Genomic DNA, 26,299 nt, shown 5'->3' with positions numbered 1-26,299 from the left:
TAAAGGCATAATCAATCCGATCCCTAAGAACGATAGTGGAAAGAAATGGGACCCAATGGCATATAGGGGAATCACTTTATTATCTATCCCAAGCAAAGTATACACACACATCCTGAATACAAGACTGTCACAGTGGTTAGAGGATAATGACGTCCTGGCAGAGGAACAAAACGGTTTTCGTAAAGAAAGAAATTGTGTCGACCACATTTATGTGTTGAGCAGTATTATAAACAATAGAAAATCAGCCAAACAGCAAACATTTGCCTGCTTTGTTGACTGCAAAAAAGCTTTCGATGGTTTGAATAGATCCTGTTTGTTGTTTAAATTAAAAACTCTAGGTATTCATGGTAAATTTCTGGATAGTATAGTATCACTTTATGAGAATGTGTCTTGTTCCGTTAAAGTGAACTCTTCATTAACTGAATGGTTTCAAGTAACTCAAGGTGTAAATGATTTAGTTAAGGAACTGAATGCTATTGAATGTGGTATAGATATCGATGGTAAAATGATCTCTGCATTATTATATGCAGATGATATAATTCTTTTAGCACCAGATGAAAACAAACTACAACGACTGTTAGATGTATTAAGCGATTGGTGTCGTAATTGGGAGGTTAGTCATAAATGAAGATAAAACTAAAATTGTCCATTTCCGTAATCCTAGTGTCAACAGGTGCACTGTTAAATTTAATTGTGATAACTTAAATATCGTATACACCAGTGAATATAAATACTTAGGTATATGGCTCAATGAATTCTGTGACTACTCATTTAGTGCTAAAGAACTCTCAAAATCAGCAAATAGGGCATTAGCTGTGATAAAAACAAAGTTCACTCAATTTGGTGGCTTTAATTTGAATGTATATAATAAGTTATATGAAGCCCTTGTATTACCTATCCTTACATATGCATCTGGAATATGGGGAATCAATACCCATAGATGTATTAATGTGCTTAACAATAATGCCTGTAAATTTTATTTGGGTTTAACTAAACGGAGCAGCAACATAGCTTCTCGGGGGGATATGGGCTGGTTACAGGGGGATACCATTCTGAAAATAGAACTATTTCGCTACTGGAATAGAATTAAACTAAAGGGAAGTAACTTATGTAAAGATGTGCATAAGTGGAGCATTAGGCGTAAAACATCATGGGATTATCGGGTTTTGAAGTTAGGTGAGGAGCTAGATGTTTTAGTCAATGAAAATGATATTGTGTGCCTCAATAATGTTAAAACAAAGTTATCCGAAAAGGATATAGATCATTGGTCACAGAGCTTATGGGATGATAAGACTTGTCTAAATGGCAATAAACTGAGATCATATCGTAAATATAAAACATTGTTTGGTACGGAACCGTTTGTTCAAGTAGTTAAGAATAGGTCACACAGACGAGTTTTGTCAATATTAAGAGCTGGATCACTTCCCCTCAGAATTGAATACTACTGATATTTTACCTCATTTTGCATCTTGTATATATAGAATGTTTGAACAGAGGAAAAATGCTCTTTTAACCTAAACGTTTACGTAGTTATTTGTATTGTATGTGTCTCACTTTTATTGCTATTTATCATTTTTTAACCTATACTGTTGAATGTTTTAATTGTTTTGCATATGTATAGTGTCTCATAAGTCGTTATCGGCTGGCATCTTAATAATTTTGTTTCTATGTATTTGTGCAATGTATTTTTGTAAAGATGGTGACACTGATTAAGATAAAATTATTATTATTATTAAATTATTATTGTTATTAATTTGATATTTAATCACAGCTTATCAGTTGATATATATAGCTCATCTGAATCACAAATGGTTATTCCAAAATGGCGAACGCTCTGGTTAACTTTAAATACATTGCTAAGATTTACTCCCACTGTGCCAGTTTTATTGTTAAGGGATTAATCAAATAATTAACGACACAACAATGGGGATTAATTAGGATTAAGGGTTTACCAGAGGATTAACAGTTTAATTTAATATTTTATTCCATTATAAAATCTACTTTTTTTACACATTATTATACTATACTAGAGAAGATGAAGGCCAGAGTCAGAGCTGACTGCAGAGCTATACCTTCGTTGTACAAAGAAGAGCTTCGAGGTAAAATTATAATCTTTTGTTTGAAACAATATTTATTATGAAGGTTTATAGATTATTCATTTACAATTACGGAATTATTAGATCTGAAAAAGCTTATGTAAAAGATTAAGTGAAGTGTACTTTCATTATTTAGTTATCCTTTCATTGAGAATCTAGTAACACAATTAGTTTCTTTTAATATTATTATAATATTATATTAGATTTTAATATATTCCCTTTTTATTGTTTCAGCCTTCAACCACCGCGAAGGACATGATATGGCGGCAACAGTCCCTACACTATACAGCTTAAAAGCCAGTCTATACCGGTCCCGTGCCAAGGACGTCCCACCTCTTCCGCTAAGACCGTCAGAAATCAACCTCCTGGCCCAGCCTGCAAATTGACATCTTCCCAACAACCGTTCCTCCTGGCCCAGCAAGAGAAGATGCTAATCTTTGCTACACCAGACAACCTGTACCACCTGTTTTATCAGCTCTACACGATCCATGCCTTTATTAACGATAAGATGTGTCCCCTAGACTACGGTCTGAATGAAGCAGTCCACATACCTTACTTTCTTCGACACCATCAAAGAGAAGGCTGAAGAGAAAAACATCGTCCTTGCCCCCACAACAATCGTCACCGACTTCGAAGTTGTCGCCCAAAATGCCGCCCGTACTTCATTTGCTTGTGATTTGAAAGTCTGCCTTTTCCATTTCCGCCAGGCAGTGTGGCGAAATGCACAGAAGGACGGCCTCCAGACTTTGTTTAAAACTGACCCATCTGTCACCCTCTTCATCAAGCGTGCCTGTGCCCTTGCCCTGGTTCGACCACGTGGCATAGAAGATGCCTGGTTTTATGCCATAGAAGAATCCGAATCGGACGATCCCCGAATCATCCAGTTTGCCGACTATTTTACAGAGCAGTGGATCGATGGTGACAGAGAAATCTGGAACCATTTCGCCACTGTGGGGCCAAAAACAACAAATCATTTGGAAGGCTGGCACTGTAAACTAAAGAAGCTTGGTCCGGGCCATCCAAATATATACAAGTTCCTTGACTTAATTAAGACTGAACAAGATGATGTAGAACTAACCATCAGACAATTAGAATCTGGGGGCAGACTTGCTCCCAAAAGAAGAAAGTGTCCGCCGTCTTGATGAGAGAATTGCAGAAGAGAAGAATGTATTAATAACAGGTGCCAAGGCCCCAATTGAATACCTCAATGCAGTTATGAATTTTGTTGGACTGTGAATTGTCATGTTTATAAACTGTTATAAATATATTTACTATAAAAATGTATTTATTTATTTAGTTAATATATGTATTTGGTTTTTTTAGTTAATATATGCATGTATAATGTCATGTTTATAAACTGTTATAAATATATATACTATAAAAATGTATTTATTTATTCAGTTAATATATGTATTTGTTTTTTTAGTTAATATATGCATATATAATGTCATGTTTATAAACTGTTATAAATATATATACTATAAAAATGTATTTATTTATTCAGTTAATATATGTATTTGTTTTTTTAGTTAATATATGCATATATAATGTCATGTTTATAAACTGTTATAAATATATATACTATAAGAATGTATTTATTTATTCAGTTAATATATGTATTTGTTTTTTTAGTTAATATATGCATATATAATATATATATATTTTTTATATATTTGTTTATTTATTTAGTTAGTTAATATATGTATTTGTTTATTATATATCTGTACTTATTATATATCAAACTTTATAAATATTTATACTATAAAAAGGTATTTATTTACTATGTTGAAGTGTCACAAACTTATTACAGACTATACTTTAAATCCCCTTAAACCCCCTTTGTTTTCTTAATCAGTCATGGCCTAGTGGACCTTGACTCTAAACAATAGATGTGGGGAAAGTGAGATGTCCCCTAACTGAATAGGAAAACTGATTGAAGTCTTTCAGTTTTGAAGACTGTCTTCTTCTGAAACGGTTGTTTATCAGGTTATCTGTGATTGGTTGGTTATTCTTAAGTGTAGCTGGGATAAAACTAAATTACATCCATGCATCTGGTTTGTCTGCGGTATCACCTTAGGCGGAAGTGGACGTAATACTCCAGTAACTAACGAACGATGCATCTGGTCAGATTATCAGATTCAGAGCGAAACATTCACTTATATATAAATCAGTTCGTTTGCCGTCTTCATCTATGAAATGGTTTGGCCGATAAAAGTGCGACTGAAATAAAGAAATTTTAGGAACTGTATTTTAAAACGAATTTGGCCCAAATGTTTAAAACCGATTTTTCATTTTTGTGAAACAGATATGGGTGTTTCTTTAAAGCCTTTACATAGGGTGTGGACGAAAAGTCGGGTTTTTATTTACGTTTTAAGTTATATCTCAAGTACCTTAAGAATTCACAATTGTCGCTAACGCCAATAATCTTTTCCACAGGGCCGCAATTTTAAATCATATGGCTAAGCATATAATATTTTCTTGGTGATTTGGAAGAGAAAACAGATTAACCCAAAACATATTTTTAGATATTAAAATTCAGCTATGTCATAGAGTGCCAGGTTTTGGACTTGATTGATAAATTAATTACTGTCCCGATGTGGCGCATTAATGATCTTGATATGAACTCTGATAAATGAAATGATTTTTTTCCAAAAACACAAATACTAAAAACTTTGTTAAAGGTAAATCACACCGTTTGAATCTCTAATCAAAACTGAAAATGATTCGTCATTGATATCCTAACGAAATTTAATTCTGATCTGAATCTTAATTCAACACTGATCCATGTTTTGGAAGTCCTCTTTGACGAGTTTAGAAAGTACATTTAAAAACTATCGAGATGACTTTAATCCTTGGTGTTCGAGTTCTGCCATGCTTCACAACAAATGGCCGGAAACCGTATTAAGTCATTTAGATAAAGATTAATGAGGATTGCGCCCCGTCCCAGCGGACTGACTTCTGCCAGTATTTTAACAATTCATTTTATACTGTTTTCTTTAAACCAATCGGTTAATTTTCAGAAGGCAAATTTTACAAAACACTACTGAAGATTTAGTTGTTTTTAGTTCTACATTACAGATCTGTGTTTGGTAAATAATGAGTATTATTTATTATCAATCGATTTGTGAAATAACTTAAAAGGTCATGTTTGATAAAGTGAATACACCTGTGCTGATTAGGCTACCTTAATTTTTAACTTAATTTATCTTTGAAAACCTCGCATTTCTGTCGTATAACAGCTGACATGACAATATTGACTGTTTTAACCAGATTTCTGATAAGATAGATGTTATACTGTACATATAAATGTATATTATTTAAGAGTGTTGTAAAATATGTCGTTCAGTTACGAAAGTTGATCTAACATACCCGCATGTTGATTCAGAGGGCGTTGGTCACGATGAGATGTGTTTTTGTTAATGTTATCGATCGCTTTCAGTCCCTATAAAGTTATAGGAAATACATATTAAAATAATCAGCATATTTATTCTTGTGTAAATGCTACCATACAAGAAGGAACGTGATCTATAATTTGAAATTGTTCTTATGTATCATCTAGTTTGTAATCACTTATGCAAACCCAACTTTAAGATATCAGTGTACATCTCAAATCTGTTGATAACTTGATCAACTATTGCATATTTAATCATTTGGATTGATTGAAATAGCCTGTCATTCTTTACTTAATACTCCAATTGTTCCATGAAACTTTTCTAAAATAAACGTTCTTTCGAGCATGTTTATTTCTTTAATGGAATACAAATTTAAATTTACAAAGGCATGTTCACATATAAATACCAATATCAATAGACCTATTTGTCTATAGGTTTACAGAAATATAAATGCACACATGTTTAAACCAAATTGTGCTGCACACTTTAGGCACATGTACACGGGAATGGCCGTTCAAAAACTAAGCTGTGTTGCGAATGCTAGGAGACCTCAGATTCAATTGAATCTTGGAGCAGATTTTGTCAGGTTGCAAATTACGAAATAAACGAATAGACCCAAATCGTAGTGAGTGTTCATTTGTTTCCGTACAAAAATTCCGAATTTGGATAAACAAGAGAACGTTAACATTGAAAACCCAAAACAAATGAATGCATGACAACTCAGGCCAAATACCACTCGGACCAAAACCGGCCGGATCAGTTAATAGACCACTCGGACCAAGATAGAAGATCACTCGGACCAAGACCGTATATCACTCGCACCAAGGCAGAAGATCGCTCGGACCAAGATAGAGGACCACTCGGACCAAGAGAGAAGACCACTTCAACCAATGTTTTTGAAATAATACAGTGTTGTTTTAATAAATTGATAATAGTGTTTGTTTTAATATTAAAGTGTTATTTTAATAAATTGATATTTATGTTTGTTTTTCTACATTTGTTTTCTTTTTAACTTTCTTATCTCATCATAAAGCATAGAAAAAAATCTCAACGAGTCATCAACAACTGAATAGTTATTAATTCGTATACTTGTATTTCGGAAAAGACTATTCTTTGTGTGTACTATATTTATCGATTTGTACTGCCTTTTATTGCAAGCTTGTCGTGGAATGCGTGTGTTACGTTTGGCTATATTGAACTTATAGTGATCGGTCAATTTGTTAAGCGCTATTACTATTAGTCATATTGTGAGACTTCCCTTAGTTAGTTATTTATTGTCTTATGAGATTTCCCTTTTTACTTTATCGTGTGAGTTATCGAAGTCTGTGTCACTACAGACCCGGGACTGTACAGCGCAGTGGACGCTTACGCCTAGCCCCCCGGATCCATTCACTTTTTTTTTGAATTGTCTGTATGTTTGTGTTTTCCCGAGAATGATGTCCTGTCCGTGTATTTGTTTTTGTGTAAATTTTGTGTGGTGCAGCCCCCCTGCACTTACTATTAGAAAATGAAGTCAGCGTATGACGAATATATGATGTTTGCAACTTTTCAAGATTAATTCGAGAAAATAGGACGGTTTTTTTTGTCGTCAACAATTCGGTAATTATAAATGCAAACATGCCCCAATAACTTTTTGAACAATAATTTAGCATGTGTCATTGTATACATTGTCAGAAATCGTATTTAATTAGTCACTTGGACCCAGACCATAGATTGTTGTCATTTACAGCACATGCAGATTTAAATAGAAAGTAGACTTTTCAAGCAGGAATCGGAATATTTAATGAAGCGACTATGAACGTTTTGAAGAATAGAAAGACTTATTTTGTCAGTTTAAAACTCAATTACTGAATATTCCTTAATTTCTTATATTTTTCAGTTAAACATACATTATGCAAGAGCAAAATCTGATTATTGCAAGTCTTAATTTAGGCTTCAGATGTTATAGAAATTATAAATTAGATCTTTATTTAAACAACAAGCCCAAAATCAACTCTGTAGACCCACGGATGGCTCGGCTACAGCTCGGATTTAAATAGGAGTTCACTTATCAATTAATTCAAATATGGCGCATCCTGATGAGAATACGTCAGTTAGATCGAGGCTAAATGATAGAGTGTACTTAGCGAGGCCGCTGTAGAGCGTTTCCGCATGCCATTGAAAACTTTACTTGATAATCGAGATATGTAGGTGGAGTTAACGCCTGTCAATCAAACGGTCGGCCAAGGTGAAAGCACATTTCACTACCATTTCTAGTCAAATATTACAATGATGATAACTATGTTCAGAATAAAGTAATTTGACCGAAATTTTCAATATATTCTTCTTTCATCATCTTCTTTTGAACTGTTATAGCAAGAATGGCCAATTCTCTATAAAAATCTCCCATAATGTATCTTTAAGCGTAAGCGTAATTGTAATCGTTATCATCATTATTGTCATCATTGAAATTAAACAGATCATACTTCAAAAAAATAGTTTTTTGATGATTTGAAATAAGTGAGAATTCATGTTTATGCATTATCGAATATTGACCTTGATTAAGGCTTGAGCCCAGAAACTGCAGCGTGTCAAAGTTCAGTTTACGTTTTATCATTAAAATCGGTAGGGACTTTGAATAATCGTGCATGTCGTGTAAATATTTTCAATTAAATTCATCAACATATTATTCCGTTTTTAATATACTACTTTTACCAGAATCTATGATTACCAAAGAACACAGGGCTGGATTAACCATTAAAGATACCTTCCCTGTACAAACTGTGTGATTTGATGATATGTTTGGACTAAAAACATATTCAAACTAATTAATCTATTATAATTGTGCTTTAAATCCTTCTCAAAACATTGTATTCGCGAGAAAATACCCCAAGATTTAAAAATCTATTAAAATGTGTCACGTAACTTGACTGACACGGTACTGTGGCATAGCTACCCTTATGAAAAAGTTCTATAGAAAAAGTACAGGTTTCTATAGAAGTTTGTGGGATTCTAAAGAATGCTATAGAATGCTGCAGGAAAACGAAATTATTCTGTATTTTTTTTTTTTACATGACTATAGATTCAAAAACATGTACTATAGTTTTGTGTAGGATTGGTAGATAAATTTTTTCAAGTGTAATTTCCTATAGAATTCTATACAATACTGTAATAAACTATTGGAAAAAAAATAAACCTACAGATTCATTGGTGCTGCTATAGTTTTCTATAGAACTAACTTGTATCCTCCAGTCAGTTGAGTAATCCTTCAGTTTTCTATAGCCTATAGAACCAACTTGCATTCTCATGTCAGCTGTGATTCCTATAGATTTGGTGGTAAAAACTATAGTTTTCTATAGAACTAACTTATTGTCTCAAGTCAGTAGTATATTCCTATAGTTGTCGATGACATTCTGTTGAAAACTAAGAATTATATGTATATTGTCATTTTAACAAATAGCCTACTATAGTTTCCTACATAATATTGTAGAAACAATGTTCTATACTACAGATTTCATGAATTGGTGATGTCTTTTATTCATACTATAGTTTACAATAGAATTTAGTGATGCACTTGTGTGAATTATGTAAACTTTTCCAGCATATTAATTTTCCTGGATGCAGTTTTCCTTAATTTATTGTGATACCAAATGACAAACTAAAATAAGCTTACCACGAAAATTAAATATAAAGTATAAAATAGTGTATATAATATGAATGAAATAGTGATACATGTTGACACTCAAAGGAATTCCCCACCCCAACAAAAATATCAGATAATAAATTATTCTTCAGATAAGTCAATGAAATAAAGACAGTTTATTTGAACTGTTAGGTGATCCTGCTAGTTAGATTTTAATGACTATAGCAGATTCTGTACTCAGATTCTGTCAACCGTGCATACCAGTCGACAAACTATAATTAACAAAAATGAAATGAAATGAAATGAAATGGGGTTTAACGTCCTACTCTTCTGCACTGCCATTGTACTCTATTGAAATCTGTTTGGCCATTGGCTGAATTTAAAATTCAAAAATTCAGTGTATAACAACTTAATATGTTAGTATTAACAAGAAACTGAAGAGAATGATGGTGTTTTTTCACAGATTCGATTAAAGATAGAAAGATAAGTATACTTTATTACTTTCTTAACAATAATATTAAATTACTTTAATTAGATAAGATTTATGTGATTTTGTTATTTATTTAACTTTATTACCTATTCTTTTCCCTATATATCAGTTTTACCAAGAAAAGAACTTTTCATGGTTCGGGCTGGTGAATCATCAACAGAATTCAGATTAATCCATGAGAGAAAAAATAAGCTTATTTAGAAGAATCCAGGCCACGAAATTTCAAATTTTGGCGTAACCAGAAAAATGGTTGTGGGTTTATGCTCTGCGTAACCATTTCTTTGGTTACGCCAGATGACCATTGCGTAACCAATTGGTTACATAAAATGGTTGCGCTGTTTTCATGTTTTATCCAGATTTAAATGGTGCTATTATTCATTTCCACTTGCAGTGAATGTATTTTTAAAGAAATAACTTGACTAACTTTATTCTTTTATATTTAATATTATATTTTGAGGTTAAGTGTTAATGACTTTAATCCCACGATGTCCTCATTTAAACAATAAAACATTAGAAAAAAAAATTCCACTTCACTAAATCCCTATATTTTAATAATGAGGGGAATCGGTTCCAAAAATTACTAATGGATTTCCGTTTTTATATCATATCTGACCTTCAAAAACCAGGAATGGTAGCTACCACATTGTTTTCGGTCACTGAAGACTACATGCGTACTTCATATATTACACTTGTAAGTTGTCACTTGCAATTATTCATCCAAGCACGTAGCATGAGATAGCCTCACTCATAGGTAGCGACTGATTGACAAACAGTATTTATTATGAACCTCGGCACTCTATACACAAAGTCTCAAAAGGAAAAAGAATAGTTTGATGTCATGAAATAATATTAAAATAGACAGGACAGTAAAATCGTTTACATTATCGCTCGAGCGATGCCGGGGAGGGGGTCAAAGTTGACGACTACACACGGGTCATTGGTACTACAGCATGGCTATAGTGAAAACTGAAAGGAACATGTGTAGTAAATTCTATGGAAATATAGCCGACATGTTAAATAGTCAACCTCATTTCTCCTTTTGTGTTTGAAAATCCAAAGGTACGCTTTCAAATATTTATGGCATAACTAATCATTTAAAGAATTAGGGGCGGGAGGCATTTTTAAATCAACGTGCTTTCGACTGGTCAATAGCCTACGTACGTGGTGTCAAAATACTTGATCTGTCAAAGTACCGTAATATGGTAATGGAGAAATGAAATGCCAAGAATGAATGGAGTTTGTGCTATAATACAAATAATTTAGACCCGTGTCACAAAGTCATCCTGTATAAAAATTGATCCAATGTGAATAAATCTGTTAATGAAATTTGTTAATGTAACCGATATTTCAATTTGCGTAACCAGGTAATCGGTCGCGTGTTTTTGAGCTAGCGCGACCGCACGTAACCGATTGGCATCGTTCGCGTGAAATTTCGTGGCCTGAGAATCCATGACAGAAAAATAAGCTTATCAATTTAGAAGAAATCATGGGTCAACTATATTTATTCCCAAAATAAGATTTAATAAAAAAAAGTCTATAGAATTCTATAGTACCCATTCCTACAGAAAACTATAGTGGCCCAATTTCCAAACTACAGAATACTACAGTATTCATTCCTATACATAACTGTAGAATTTCCTACAGAAATTGCAATAAAAAAAACCTTAAGAATACTACAGTATTTTCCTATAGAAATTTTGCCATAAATCTGTATGATGAGCGCTACAGAAACTGTAGAATATTTGGGGCCGTTATTTCCTACAGGCCCCCAAAATTCTGTAGAATACTATATAATTTTATCCTATAAAAAATGGGACACGCCCCCCAAAAAACTCTATAGATTTTCTATAGAATTCTACACTGGTATTCTGTAGGATTTTTTGCTAAGGGTAGTTTCATTTTGTTAGTATTTGTTTTATTTATAGTCTGTAGACGCCTAAATAGTCCAGACTAATAACAGCTATATTTAGATATAGGTCACTGTAGTTATCTATAGTGAGGGAAAGGATATTTGATAACTCTGTGAATAGTATGTTGACAGACTCTTTCTAAGTTTTATAATAATATTGCTATCTGCCATATATTATGTTTAATTTTATAATTTAATAGAAGCCCATGTCTTGTTATTTAGCATACTATTAGTGAGTTTATATCCCTATTATATAATCTATTTTGTTGGAAATGTACCATAATACATTGTCTAATATGGAGGCAGACCACCATTAAATTTCACCATCTCGGTTCGTCTATTTATAGCAATTCTCTCTCTCTCTTTTCTCCCCTTTTGCATGCCCATTTTTGTTGATTTTTTGGTCTAGACTGGACGAAGAGGGTTTGAATTAACATTTTCTGCCAGGTTTTGGTAAATATTCATGATTTTGAGGCGGAAGGATAACAGGGTTATCAGGTTGGGTGCGGCGATATGTACGGCAACTAGTTACATGTTTTTAGTATGCTTCTTCAAGTTTGTGTATCTCAAAATTTTGGTGGTCAACCTCATACAAATTTTAGTGCAAAGACATGACCATTGTCTGTAGTGAAAAGCATTCAGCCCAACGAAAATTTGGGGAAAAGTTGGAGGTGGGCAAAGAGGCCAGAATTAACATTGAAGTCAATGGGGAAATTAATGGTGGTCTGCCTCCTATATGAAAACAACCTGACAGTTTATGAAAGGCCTAAATTTGATGATGTGATCTCCAAATTGTCAGAAAATGTGATATATGGCATTTTGATAGTAAAAAAAGTGAAATGGTAAAATTTCAAAAATATTTGACAAATTTGGGAGGGGAAATTTTTATTTTAGTCAAAATTTTGTGATTTTCAGTGTTTATTTACTTTTCAAAATTAGTGGAAAATATTTTAATGTATGATTTTTACTTTTGCTGCATCATAAAGGTTAGACGCGAAGAAAGCATCATAATTTCACTCAATTTTGCCTAAAAATCATGATAAATTGTCTGAAATTCTTTAGATTACCCCCAATATTGCTGTCAAAATTTTAATTATTCATCTGTTGTAAAATGAACCAAAATGTCTTGCATGTCTTTATTTTTATTATTAAATAACTTGGAAAGGATCCATGTGATTGTCAGATATTGAAAAAGTATTCATGTGTTTGTCAAAAATTTAAAAATTAAGAAATTTAGTCAAATTATGTTCTGCTTAGGTGTGTTAGAATTTTCAAAACATGAGTGAACTGCATTTTGCTGCTGTTTTCCTCTGGCTTGACACAATTTTAATCTTTCAAAACCTGAAATTGTTGCATTTCCCTTCTCGAGAAAGTAAAATCTATGTGTTTGCAGGGAAATTTCTCTTTCTTCATTTCATTTAGACTGGCTCACCCTCCCCACCTCACCCCTTTTCTTGAACATGATATTTGGATATTCAATTGAACATTTGTTGACTCCAAATTAGCAGTAATTGGATTTTGTGCTTGAATTGTAACCAAGCATTTTATTTGACACAAACAAATAGTTACATATAAGATTTCAAGGATTTCTAAGACTTTTTGTTTATGGCCAAACATGTAATCCTATGACATTTCTTCCAAATGAGTCCATACCCCAAAATGGATATTTTGTAGATGTGTTTTTTGCAGCTTAATGTTTTACATTTTGGATGTAAATCTATTATTTGTGGTGATCTTTTAAAATGTGGCACTTACAGGGCAATAAAATGTTAATTAATAGCCTTTTCATACCCCTTTTATGCTATGAATTATGTCAGAACTCCCTTTTTCCATATCATTTTGTCAGGACATTGATGTAAAGATTAAAACAACTTGCTTCCACATAATATTTACACTATGTAATTTCAAGGATACCTCTGATTGTTAAAGTATTTTAAAAAATGAAATATTCCCATTTTTTAAAAAAAAAATAGTGCTTTGCGACCCTTTTATTAGAATGGCTGGTTGTCACCTAAATACAGCATTTATTTTACATTTATCAATCCATATTTTAATAAATAATTCATACTTCTTATAACTAACTGTGTTTATATGTATGTATATAAGCCAGGGATAGAAGAACATGGCTTTTAGCCATATTCCATCAAAAGTATTACTTATGTGGACGCAAGTGGGATTTGTTACCACACCAACATTTTTAGGGGGTGGGCTTACAGGTTTCATTATAGTTCCTTACAGTTACCTTCAATGCAACAAATTTCCAGCTTGTCTTCCTGTATACCGGCCAATGTTTCTAGAAATAAATGCTTTTCATCACAGACTTTCCCAGAAATAGGGAAATATTAGCATTTTGAGGCATACAAAGTGTCAAAAATGGACCATTTTGTAGAAAAAGGTAAAAGAAAGTCAATTTTTGAAAAATATTCCAATATTTTGAATATTTTTGATGTGACTTGTTTGAAACTCTTTAAATCTTTTTCGCAGAACTCACTTTTCGACAAAATTAAGAAAGAATCTTCAATTCTAGAACAAAAGGCCCATGGACCTGAGCTGCAATCTGGTATACAAAACAGTACATAACTTTAAAGGGTCACTATTTCTGCAGTAATTTTTTTTTTTGATTCTGTATTATAATAATGTTGCAAAAATAAATGTGAAGCTATAAAGAAAAGAATTTTGATGATATATGAACTTATAAAACCATATAGGAGGCAGACCACCATTAAATTTCATCATCTCAGTACCCACGAATTGTAGTTCTTCTATTTATAGCAATTCTCTCTCTCTCTCTTTTCTCCCCTTTTGCATGCCTATTTTTGTTGATTTTTTGGTCTAGACTGGACGAAGAGGGTTTGAATTAACATTTTCTGCCAGGTTTTGGTAAATATTCATGATTTTGAGGTGGAAGGATAACAGGGTTATCAGGTTGGCTACGGCGATATGTACGGCAACTAGTTACATGTTTTTAGTATGCTTCTTCAAGTTTGTGTATCTCAAAATTTTGGTGGTCAACCTCATACAAATTTTAGTGCAAAGACATGACCATTTGTTCCTCTGTCTGTAGTGAAAAGCATTCAGCCCAACGAAAATTTGGGGAAAAGTTGGAGGTGGGCAAAGAGGCCAGAATTAACATTGAAGTCAATGGGGAAATTAATGGTGGTCTGCCTCCTATATTATTGAGTATTATTATCTCCCCTTACTTAAATAATAGAATTTGTATATATAGCATGCAATTATAATTTATGTCCATATCCTATAACTTATTAAACGTATATAAATAATACTTTTGTATATCAACTTAATCATAAATCACATTATGTCCATCTGTTAAATAATGTTGCATTTATATTGTTGACAATGTATACTTTGTTTACATAAGGAGCGTATAGTTTATAATTTTGCATGAGCTGGGAACGAATTCTCCAAATCGAGACCATCCTGTCGAGACGGCCAGGGGAATGTGTTACCCGGCACTAGTACCCTGGGTCAGTTGTTCCCACTGGGATATCCGTCTCCAGGGTCCAAGCGAAGCTCTAGTAATTACACTTCTAGTTCTTGAGGAATGCTCTTTGAGCACACAGCCTTTAGATGCTTGCATCTAATGAACAGACTTTAAACTGCTTGCAGTTTAAAAACTGATACAACCTCTAGATGTTTGCATCTAATGAACAGATACAACCTATAGATGCTTGCATCTAATGAACAGATACAGACTTTAAACGCTTGTGATTAATGCAAAGATACAACCTTAACTGCTTGCAGTTAATGAACAGTATAGCTTTTAGCTATTACACAGAACAGATCACAGAACGGCTTGAGCTGGGACAGTTCGCCTCTTTATAAATAGTATAAAAGAGTTTTCCCAGTCCATTAAAACTTACCTGTATATATGTTATAAATAATACATAATAAAACTTTATAGTTTTATACAGTTTTGTTCCATTTGTTCGAAGAGAGAGAGCCGAACATAGCACAACTACTTTTTAGCTAGTCCGCCTTCTCCTCTGAAGAAGCTCTACTTTAAACGGCTTGTGATCGGCCAATAGATCACTGGTGGCAGAGAAATTAACGGGTGTGGGTCTTGAGCAACCATTGCGGCAGATTCCCCACACTACCAAACCGCTACCCCATTTCGTGGCGAAAGACAGAAGAAGAAGAAGTAAAAAGTGCGCCACAGTACCACAGCAATGGGTGAGAAACCAGGAGAATTCATTGCATATACAAGACGATGTTCGCTGTCCATTTATCATAAATATTGAAGCCTAATTAAATTCTCGGATTATCCACTGTCCACATCTTTTCCCACAAGTTTTTATCTCAGAAAATGTTGTACGTTTAAGTCTCTCACTTTTTACTAGTCCGCTCACCATCAAGTTTATCAACATATACATCAAGCGCTCACTAACGCTGAGAGATCCGACAATCTTCGCGTTCAACCTTTGACGTCACCCGGGTTGCCGTTTAGGGAAACCCTTCTTTTTTTTTTCCCGTATGCGCTCCATGGGTGTTTTTCAGGAAATCCAGTATTTTTCTAGTAAGATTGGATGTTTCTACTTTCCATATATACCACAATTGCCATACTTTTATTGGAAATAACTACCTGATAAATAGTTTTCTGAGAAAGTATCTTTAAGCGAAATAAGAACTCTAAATTAGTTTTTCATTTTTTCGTCTTTTCTTTCTATCAATGTTTTATCGTTTGGTGAGCCTTTTAATAACAACGTTATTCACGTTAATATTTTCTTACATGGTTTGAGTTGGCCTTTTTCAAAAACATTCATCGGTTAAATCAAATATGCAAAAATACTTACCCGTAAAATATAATAAAGATAATATTTGTTAACCAAAATAAGTTTATGATATGATGACGGTCTGAAAAGTTCTAAGCCTAGATCAGGATAGATCAATTGGGTTGAAACAAACGTTTGCCACCAACAAGTATCATCATTGAATGAATCATAGACATAAGAACTGCAACTATAGTATTATTATTGTCTTCGTACCAGACCATCTTGTGAACCTATCAATTGAAATACTACAAAACTGGCTATAGGACAGTTATCAAGTACCAGCAACTGAAAGGACTAACCCCAACACATGGTCTCCACTTTAGGGGTTGATGCCTCTTTAATTTAAGCATGACTGAGAGAGCCTTGACGATGAAGGAAAAATTACTTGGGTGCATGGTTGATCAACGATTGGTCTTCTAAATAAATAAATAACAATATATTGAGTAGTCGTTTATTTTAATTTGGCCCGAGTGGTCTTCTAATCGTGGTCGGAATGCTCTTCTAATCCCGGCCAGAGTGATCTTCTTATCTTAGTCCCAATGCTCTTCTAATCTCGGCCGGAGTGGTCTTTTTATCTTGGTCCGAGTGGTCTTCTAATCAAGGTCCGAGTGGTCTTGGTCCAAATGGGCTTTAGTCTTGGCCCAAGTGGTCTTGTTCGGAGTGGTCTTCTGTCTTAGTGGTGACGTACTTGTCTTGGTGCGAATTGTCTTCTATTATTGGTCTGAATGGTCTTCTAAGCTTGGTCCGAATGGTCTTCAAATGTTGGTCCGATGTCTGGCTGTTTCATTTGCCTCTCTATATCACCCAAAACAAGGAAATCATAACCCAGTACTACCAAATACTTATCAAATATTATAAAATACAAACCTGATATCGTCAAATAGCAGCACATTAGTATAATAACTGCAACAAATGTTCGATAATTTGATGAAAATTGAAATATTTACGCAGTTATCTCCCTTTACAACCGATAAATATTGTTACCGATGTAAAATAAAGTGATCTATATGTCTGCTCAGTTTGGATAAGTTGACTCTTCGCATCAATGAGATATTAAGTACTGAAATTGGTGGTAAAAAAAAACAAATGAAACTACAGATTTTTTACCATTTTCAAGACCGGAAAAGCCATCTCAGCATTTCCATGGGTGGATCAATCACTCTAACATTTTATATACGTATGTTTAGGCACTAGGTAAGCCAATAGACAAAAATGGATGAAATCCCAAAATTGAGCCTATCACTTCCTGTATGGTCTTATCGCGGACACATTCTTAATTATGACTTTTTTTCTGATTTTTCTATCCATGTACCCGAGTTAAAGGAATCACAGAGTTCTAATCACCAACATGCTACTGTCTGTACTTACCAGATGTATCAGGTTTAGCCGCTTCTTCAATATTGGTATTCGCTTTATTTTCAGTGTCTGTTTCTGTTTTTATTCTGTCACTTTGATCTGTCTGTACCATTGTATCATGGCTGGGGTCATCTTCAATATAAAATGATTCAATTACAAAATGAACTGTGGTAAGTTAGTAATTGACTACAAAAGTGTTTCATAATACCAGCGGAACTAGATTAAATACCAATGTTATTTAACAATTTATTGATCTGATTTTGTTTTCATTTGAACACTCAACAATTTGCAAAAAGGTATCTTTGACACTGCAGTATGTAGAACAGGCCAGGGTTAATTGTGATGTCAGTGGAAATGAAATATAATCATTACACAGTTTGAAGTATTGGAAATCTAATGGATAATAGGACATTAATAAGTAATGAGTAACTGAAAGATTACATTTCAAATATTATTATGTAATGGACAACTATATTTCAATCAGTGATGGGATTTTACCCGTATATTCCGGACTTGTCTGAATCTTTTTTCAAAACGCCCAAAATTGTCCGACCGGGAATATGCCCAATCGGACATCAAGACATGGTGAATAATATTCAAATTCCAAAATTAATATAGTGTACTGAGTGTATAACTACCGTGCAACCCGATTATCATTGATAATAGGCTGGATTGATTAGGTAATTAAGTGATCGACTATTTATTGTGTTATGTCGTCTACACACCTACCTTGATTAACTACTATTCTGCCTTGATTGGCTGACTTAATCCTTTGTCGGACAATTCATCAAATCAATCCTGAACAGATGTCATTGCTTCTCCTTTGTCGGACGATATATCAATCCAATAAGAGTGATTATAAACTTAATCTGATTAACCTTTGATTTGTCCATTGTCTCACGTTTTAATCTCCTTTATGTTGGACAATAACACGTAGAAATTAGTCATATATGTCACATATCCTGATAGTATATAACACCTCAAATCAACAGACATTGTATCCAATAACTTGTCTGTGATATATTTTCGGTGGTAGCCGAAGTTAAATAAAGATATTTCACACACACGCATATAACGCTAAGAAATGTTGACGAAAATTTCGATTGGAATGACGTGAGTAGTTAATTGTTTTAGACGATAGCGCATGCTACAGTCGAATGCAATTATTTAGCAGTTGGTGTCGCACGCTCGTTGTATTAGAGCGTCGTTAACTACGGTTTACGGCCAAATAAATTTTGGGATGTCATTTTTTTACCTTCCATATATAAATCGAAACGGAGTATCAGACGAATGTCGGACTTTGCTGAAAAATGTACCGACGTATGACCCGAAAAATACGGTAATTTTGGGGGAGTTTGAAACAGATCGGCAGCAGTCGGCACGCTGCCATTCTATAGTATTGATGTCATGTAATTTTGTAGGAATATTATTGACATAAATTTGAATACCGTACGGGTTTTAAACATGAAATATAACGAGGTGCACCTATTTTTTTTACATATGAATTTGAATATATCTTGTTGACACGTGATTCTTTATTGTGTTTTGAAAACGTCTGCTTAAATTACGATAAGAGTTATGCCCCTTTATTTTCGGGAAAAAATGTCCGACAATAATTTTTTTGAAATCCCATCACTGATTTCAATCCTTTTATCGCAAATTTGAATATTATATATCTGACAAAAGTCAAATATTATGTAATGGTCAACTATATCTCAATCTTTTTATTTCAAATTTGAATAATAACTATGTATATTTAATCCAGCAGATTAACAAAAATCACAAAATTTAAATCAGTTTTACGAATAAAAACAACGTTTTAGAATTTTGTTTTTATATTAAACTTCACCTAAAACATGTAAGTTTAAACAATTACAAACAAAAATGTTGGTTTTTAAATTAAACTCCATCTAAGACATGGAAGTTTAAACAAGGTGGCTATTTGAACTGATATAAGTTTTAATCAAATTCCGAATTTGGATAAACAAGAGAACGTTAACATTGTACTATATTTATCGATTTGTACTGCCTTTTATTGCAAGCTTGTCGTGGAATGCGTGTCAAAATACCCTAAGATTTAAAAATCTATTAAAATTTGTCACGTAACTTGACTGACGCGGTACCAAAGCAATGGGTAAGAATCCAGGAGGATTCATCGCATATACAGACGATGTTGTCTTTAATCGCTGTCCATTTATCATAAATATTGAAGCCTAATTAAATTCTCGGATTATCCACTGTCCACGTCTTTTCCCGCGATTTTTATCTCAGAAAATGTTGTACGTTTAAGTTTCTCACTTTTTACTAGTCCGCTCACCATCAAGTTTATCAACATATACATCAAGCGCTCACTAACGCTGAGAGATCCGACAATCTTCGCGTTCAACCTTTGACGTCACCCGGGTTGCTGATTAGGGAAACCCTTCTTTTTTTGTCCCGTATGCGCTCCATGGGTGTTTTTCAGGAAATCCAGTATTTTTCTAGTAAGATTTGATGTTTCTACTTTCCATATATGCCACAATTGCCATACTTTTATTGGAAATAACTACCCGATAAAAAGTTTTCTGAGAAAGTATCTTTAAGCGAAATAAGAATTTTAAATAAGTTTTTCATTTTTTCGTCTTTTCTTTCTATCAATGTATTATCGTTTGGTAGGGCCTTTTAATAATCACGTTATAAACGTTAATATTTTCTTACGTGGTTTGAGTTGGCCTTTTTCAAAAACATTCATCGGTTAAATCAAATATGCAAAAATACTTACCCGTAAAATATAATAAAGATAATATTTGTTAACCAAAATATTAGGTTGAGTTGTATTATAAGTTTATGATATGATGACGGTCTGAAAAGTTCTAAGCCTAGATCAGGATAGATCAATTGGGTTGAAACAAACGTTTGCCACCAACAAGTATCATCATTGAATGAATCATAGACATAAGAACTGCAACTATAGTGTTATTATTGTCTTCGTACCAGACCATCTTGTGAACCTATCAATTGAAATACTACAAAACTGGCTATAGGACAGTTATCAAGTACCAACACATGGTCTCCACTTTAGGGGTTGATGCCTCTTTAATTTAAGCATGACTGAGAGAGCCTTGACGATGAAGGCCATCAACAACAAAAATTCAAGAAAACATTACTTGGGTGCATGGCTGATCAACAATTGGTCTTTTAAATAAATAAATAACAATATATTGAGTAGTCGTTTATTTTAATTTGGCCCGAGTGGTCTTCTAATCGTGGTCGGGATGCTCTTCTAATCTCGGCCCGAGTGATCTTCTTATCTTAGTCCCAATGCTCTTCTAATCTCGGCCTGAGTGGTCTTCTTATCTTGGTCCGAGTGGTCTTCTAATCAAGGTCTGAGTGGTCTTGGTCCAAATGGGCTTCTGTCTTGGCCCGAGTGGTCTTGTTCGGAGTGGTCTTCTGTCTTAGTGGTGACGTACTTGTCTTGGTGCGAATTGTCTTCTATTATTGGTCCGAATGGTCTTCTAAGCTTGGTCCGAATGGTCTTCAAATGTTGGTCCGATGTCTGGCTGTTTCATTTGCCTCTCTATATCACCCAAAACAAGCAAATCATAACCCAGTACTACCAAATACTTATCAAATATTATAAAATACAAACCTAATATCGTCAAATAGCAGCACATTAGTATAATAACTGCAACAAATGTTCGATAATTTGATGAAAATTGAAATATTTACGCAGTTATCTCCCTTTACAACTGATAAATATTGTTACCGATGTAAAATAAAGTGATCTATATGTCTGCTCAGTTTGGATAAGTTGACTCTTCGCATCAATGAGATATTAAGTACTGAAATTGGTGGTAAAAAAAAACAAGTGAAACTACAGATTTTTTACCATTTTCAAGACCGGAAAAGCCATCTCAGCATTTCCATGGGTGGATCAATCACTCTAACATTTTATATACGTATGTTTAGGCACTAGGTAAGCCAATAGACAAAAATGGATGAAATCCCAAAATTGAGCCTTATCACTTCCTGTATGGTCTTATTGCGGACACATCCTTAATTATGACTTTTTTTCTGATTTTTCAATCCATGTACCCGAGTTAAAGGAATCACAGAGTTCTAATCACCAACATGCTACTGTCTGTACTTACCAGATATATCGGGTTTAGCCGCTTCTTCAATATTGGTATTCGCTTTATTTTCAGTGTCTGTTTCTGTTTTTATTCTGTCACTTTGATCTGTCTGTACCATTGTATCATGTCTAGGGTCATCTTCAATATAAAATGATTCAATTACAAAATGAACTGTGGTAAATTAGTAATTGACTACAAAAGTGTTTCATAATACCAGCGGAACTAGATTAAATACCAACGTTATTTAACAATTTATTGATCTGATTTCGTTTTCATTTGAACACTCAACAATTTGCAAAAAGTTATCTTCGAAACTGCAGTATGTAGAACAGGCCAGGGTTAATTGTGATGTCAGTGGAAATGAAATATAATCATTACACAGTTTGAAGTATTGGAAATCTAATGGATAATAGGACATTAATAAGTAATGAGTAACTGAAAGATTACATTTCAAATATTATTATGTTATGGTCAACTATATTTCAATCCTTTTATTTGAATATTATATATCTGACAAAAGTCAAATATTATGTAATGGTCAACTATATCTCAATCTTTTTATTTCAAATTTGAATAATAACTTTATATATTTAATCCAGCAGATTAACAAAAATCACAAAATTTAAATCAGTTTTACGAATAAAAACGACGTTTTAGAATTTTGTTGTTATATTAAACTTCACCTAAAACATGTAAGTTTAAACAATTACAAACAAAAATGTTGTTTTTAAATTAAACTCCATCTAAGACATGTAAGTTTAAACAAGGTGGCTATTTGAACTGATATAGATTTTAATCAAAGATCAGTAATACTTAGTACTAATTGTATTCAATAGAAGTATGTCCTTTGTATTTCTTGTTCACTTACTAAATCCCATAGAAACAATTTAATTCTAGTTCACATATTCAAAAAAAAAAAACCCATACCATTAGAGATAAAAGTTCACATATTCATTTTTTTCAGAATTAAAATCGTTACTCGACACAAACTAGGTCATTTCGGGGATATATTTCAATAATTCGCCTGCGCGTATAGAGGTCTTTAGCAGTGGGAGGCGTTTATTCATTTAGATGGTAATGACATCACCGCGACTTCGTCACCTGTGAATATATACCAGACAATTTGTTCAATAGTGACATTCGAAGAATCGGTGAAAATTTGACAAAAGGGGATTTTTCAAAGGCGTCTGGTTTGATTGAAACCGGAATCATTTAAAAGACAAAGTAAAGGAGTAAATAAGTTATTAGAAGACAGATATAAAGATAAATGTTTGCATTTTCCTGACATACCCAAATGATTTTTTACAGGACTGCGTTTTTTCATACTAAAATCATCGGGGTGCAGAATAGAGCAAAAATAAGAAGACTTTTTCAGGCCACGTGACCGTTAAATGAACACTTTTAAATCAACATCTAAAATACTCTTTTTATATGGGTGTTTGGCTGTTTATTTTATAAACTGTTTTTATTTTAATGCCTTTTTAAATCTCTGTTAATTTTATTAACTTATTTTAAAACTCTTTATGTTATGTTATATATTGATATGCCTTTAACGTGCAATATTGTATAATAAACTATAGCGGGGGAATCTATAATAACCTGTTTTCCTTATTTTAACTTACTTTAACTAACAGCAAAGCCTAACCAGATGATTAATCCGAGTAGCAATCTAGAATCTAATTATTGGTTGTAAAAGGAGATAACTAGGCTAATATACTCATTTTGCACCATTATGTTGTAGTACATGTATGTGGTGATATTGAGGTGGTATTGGGTAAATCGTCCCACCTGTGAGGAGGTTATTCAAATTAAATATAATTGTTTCACTAATTTAAATAATTCGCACATCAATTTCATACAGATTGGCTGATGAGTATTTTGTCAAAAGAGCGTTCATAAGGTTCCGCGAAGTGAAACAAGAGTCATAATGCTGGTAATAATTTATGGACATTGATGAAATTCCATAGGCTTGTTCGTCTCATTAATTTAAATAATATATATATATATATATATATATCCTACATTAGCACCTAATCAATTAGGTTTTTTTGGGGTCTGCTTTTGTAAGTGCTTCATTGTGGAAAAAAAGTATGGTTGTCTTTTAACTGAGTTTGTTGGTTTCAGAAATGAATGCACATCCTGCTTTGTGTATGACATCTATTATAATACATATGTAAGTGGTGATGATTTTAAACTGACCTTGTGTTGTTTTGGTGGTTTCCATGGTAGTTTCACTCTTTAAATGGTTAATAACAATGACGTAGGCCTTGTTGTTGTTATTTTTATTTAATATATCCATTAGTCTATCCATTGTATCGTTTGAGGGTTCTGAAGAAACTATATCCTCTTTATCTTTTTCATTCAAATAGTCATCTTGTAAAAGAAGATTACATAGCTTTAAGAAATCTACGTTTTGAATATTTACTGTACGTCTTAATTTTTCCACTTCAACGATTGGTGGTTGTGAATGCATCACAGAATTGACATGTGTCTCATGATCCGGTGGCTTCTGTTTGTTGAGTTTTTCCAACAATTTACTGTTTTCGTCTTTTAGCTGTTGGTTTTCCATAACAGTTTCCCCCAATACTTTCATCTTTCTTTCCATGTCTTTAAATTTCTGTTCTTTCTTCTCATTTTCTTCTTTCAGCTGCTCTAGTTGTTGCTTAAAATCTCTTTCTTGCTCTTCTTTCAGCTCTAGTTGTTGTTTAAGTTCCCGTTCCACTTTAGTTTTCTCTTCTTCTATCTTCTGGAGCTTGTCTTGGTATAACTTCTTAGCTTCCTCGAACATTGTATTTCTGTAGTGGTCGCCGTTATTGTTTCTTTTTGTTTCCAGCAAGAGTCTTAAAATACCATGAACATCATCAGGCTGAGGGTCTTCGTTGTTGATAAGAGAATGTCGATTATCACAGTAACCTTCCAGGAATTCTTTAAATTCTGGATTTGCATCTTTATAATATTCTGTAAATGACCTTTTTTGAAGTGCATCTTTTTTTGTAAAAATAATCACACCATATGTTTTTAGGCACTCCCCAAATAAATCTGTGTATTGTTCTATGGTTTCCAAAACATGTCTATCAATCCTACCAATAGGTAACACAAACGAAAATATATGGGGTCCTGGTGCCAGACCATCTATACTTTTGGCAAGCTCCATTGCTACGTCTTGGTGTGAAATTTTGGTATCAGATAACCCCGGAGTATCAAGTATTCTGAAAAGATACTTTTCACCGTCTACCTCTCTGACACGATGTTTGCATGAGTTAAACCGTGTAACCGAGGCAGCGCTTGATTCAGATTTAAATCTAGTATCTCTTGATAAATCCAATATACTATTCCCCAGGGCACTTTTACCAACACCAGTTTTCCCAATTAATATTACACGCACTTCCGCTTCTGAAATTGAGAGGAAATATCATAGGCGTGTTGACGTCTCGGAAGTAGGGTAGGCAGACCAAACTCAGGGGGTAGGTGAGGGATGAAACTGTGGCACATATTAGATTTGATCTGAGGTATAGCTGAGCCATGGCACACCATACTTTGACACTTGGTTGAGGGATTATGATTAAGGTCTGAAGATCTGAACATGGACATAGTAACCACCAAGTACTTAACGACCTGGTTGGAACAAGGAAAGGGCAGCGGGAAAAGAGGGCACAATATTATCATTGGGGCAATGGGAATATGATAACATTGGTGTTGGCATTCGAAATTCGGGGACACTTTTTCGGAAGGAAGGGCACATAGCCACACACCCCTATACCCTGGTTAGAACTCTCATCGGATTCTAGTTTTATCAACCCTTTTCGGCTTCTTTCGTTGTTTTATTTATGAGGGCATCTAGCATAAATACATAAATACAAATAGTATGTTTATAAATTCACATTTTTTATCCATAGGAACTAATCAGTTCTTGTGGGCAATACAAATATGGTAATAAACTGTCCATTGCCTTCAATGGGTTTTAACGTCCTACTTTTCTCTACCGACTGGGTTAATGAAGACAGCTAGTAATTCGGCATTAACACAATAAATAACTGAATTCAACATATGGGGCCATCGCGGTATTAAAATAAAGGACTATATTAACATGTCGGTGTATTAAAATAAAGGACTGTATTAACACGTGGGTGTATTAAAATAAAGGACTATATTAACACGTGGGTATATTAAAATAAAGGACCATATTAACATGTCGGTGTATTAAAATAAAGGACTATATTACCACGTGGGTGTATTAAATTAAAGGACTATATTAACATGTGAGTATATTAAAATAAAGGACTATATTAGCATGTGGGTGTATTAAAATAAAGGACTATATTAACAAGTGGGTGTAAAGGACTATATTAACATGTGGGTGTATTAAAATAAAGGACTATATTAACAAGTGGGTGTAAAGGACTATATTAACATGTGGGTGTATTAAAATATGCATGTGTTAAGAAACAAATCCATTCATATTTATGAACATGTAGAATAATAGTACAGAATTTTAGTACAAATCCCACATAATGGGACTGAAGTATAATCTT

The 26,299-nt window shown here is 33.5% G+C and overlaps 1 protein-coding gene across 2 annotated transcripts in view; it reads right to left on the bottom strand.

The window, feature by feature from the left end:
- LOC130010524 (uncharacterized) overlaps positions 1-26,299 on the bottom strand; it is a 243,736-nt gene that overhangs the window by 166,454 nt on the left and 50,983 nt on the right. For both annotated transcript variants that reach the window (XM_056098981.1, XM_056098982.1), the window contains 2 exons: positions 23,967-25,160; positions 21,786-21,905 (listed from right to left, as the gene is read on the bottom strand). In XM_056098981.1, coding sequence (XP_055954956.1) covers positions 21,786-21,905; positions 23,967-25,160 — 1,314 coding nt within the window. The remainder of the gene's footprint in view (positions 1-21,785; positions 21,906-23,966; positions 25,161-26,299) is intronic.

This window comes from Patella vulgata, chromosome 2 (assembly GCF_932274485.2).
Source record: "Patella vulgata chromosome 2, xgPatVulg1.2, whole genome shotgun sequence".
In the NCBI taxonomy this organism is placed as follows: domain Eukaryota; kingdom Metazoa; phylum Mollusca; class Gastropoda; family Patellidae; genus Patella; species Patella vulgata.
This window is presented reverse-complemented; position numbering and strand designations above follow the sequence as displayed.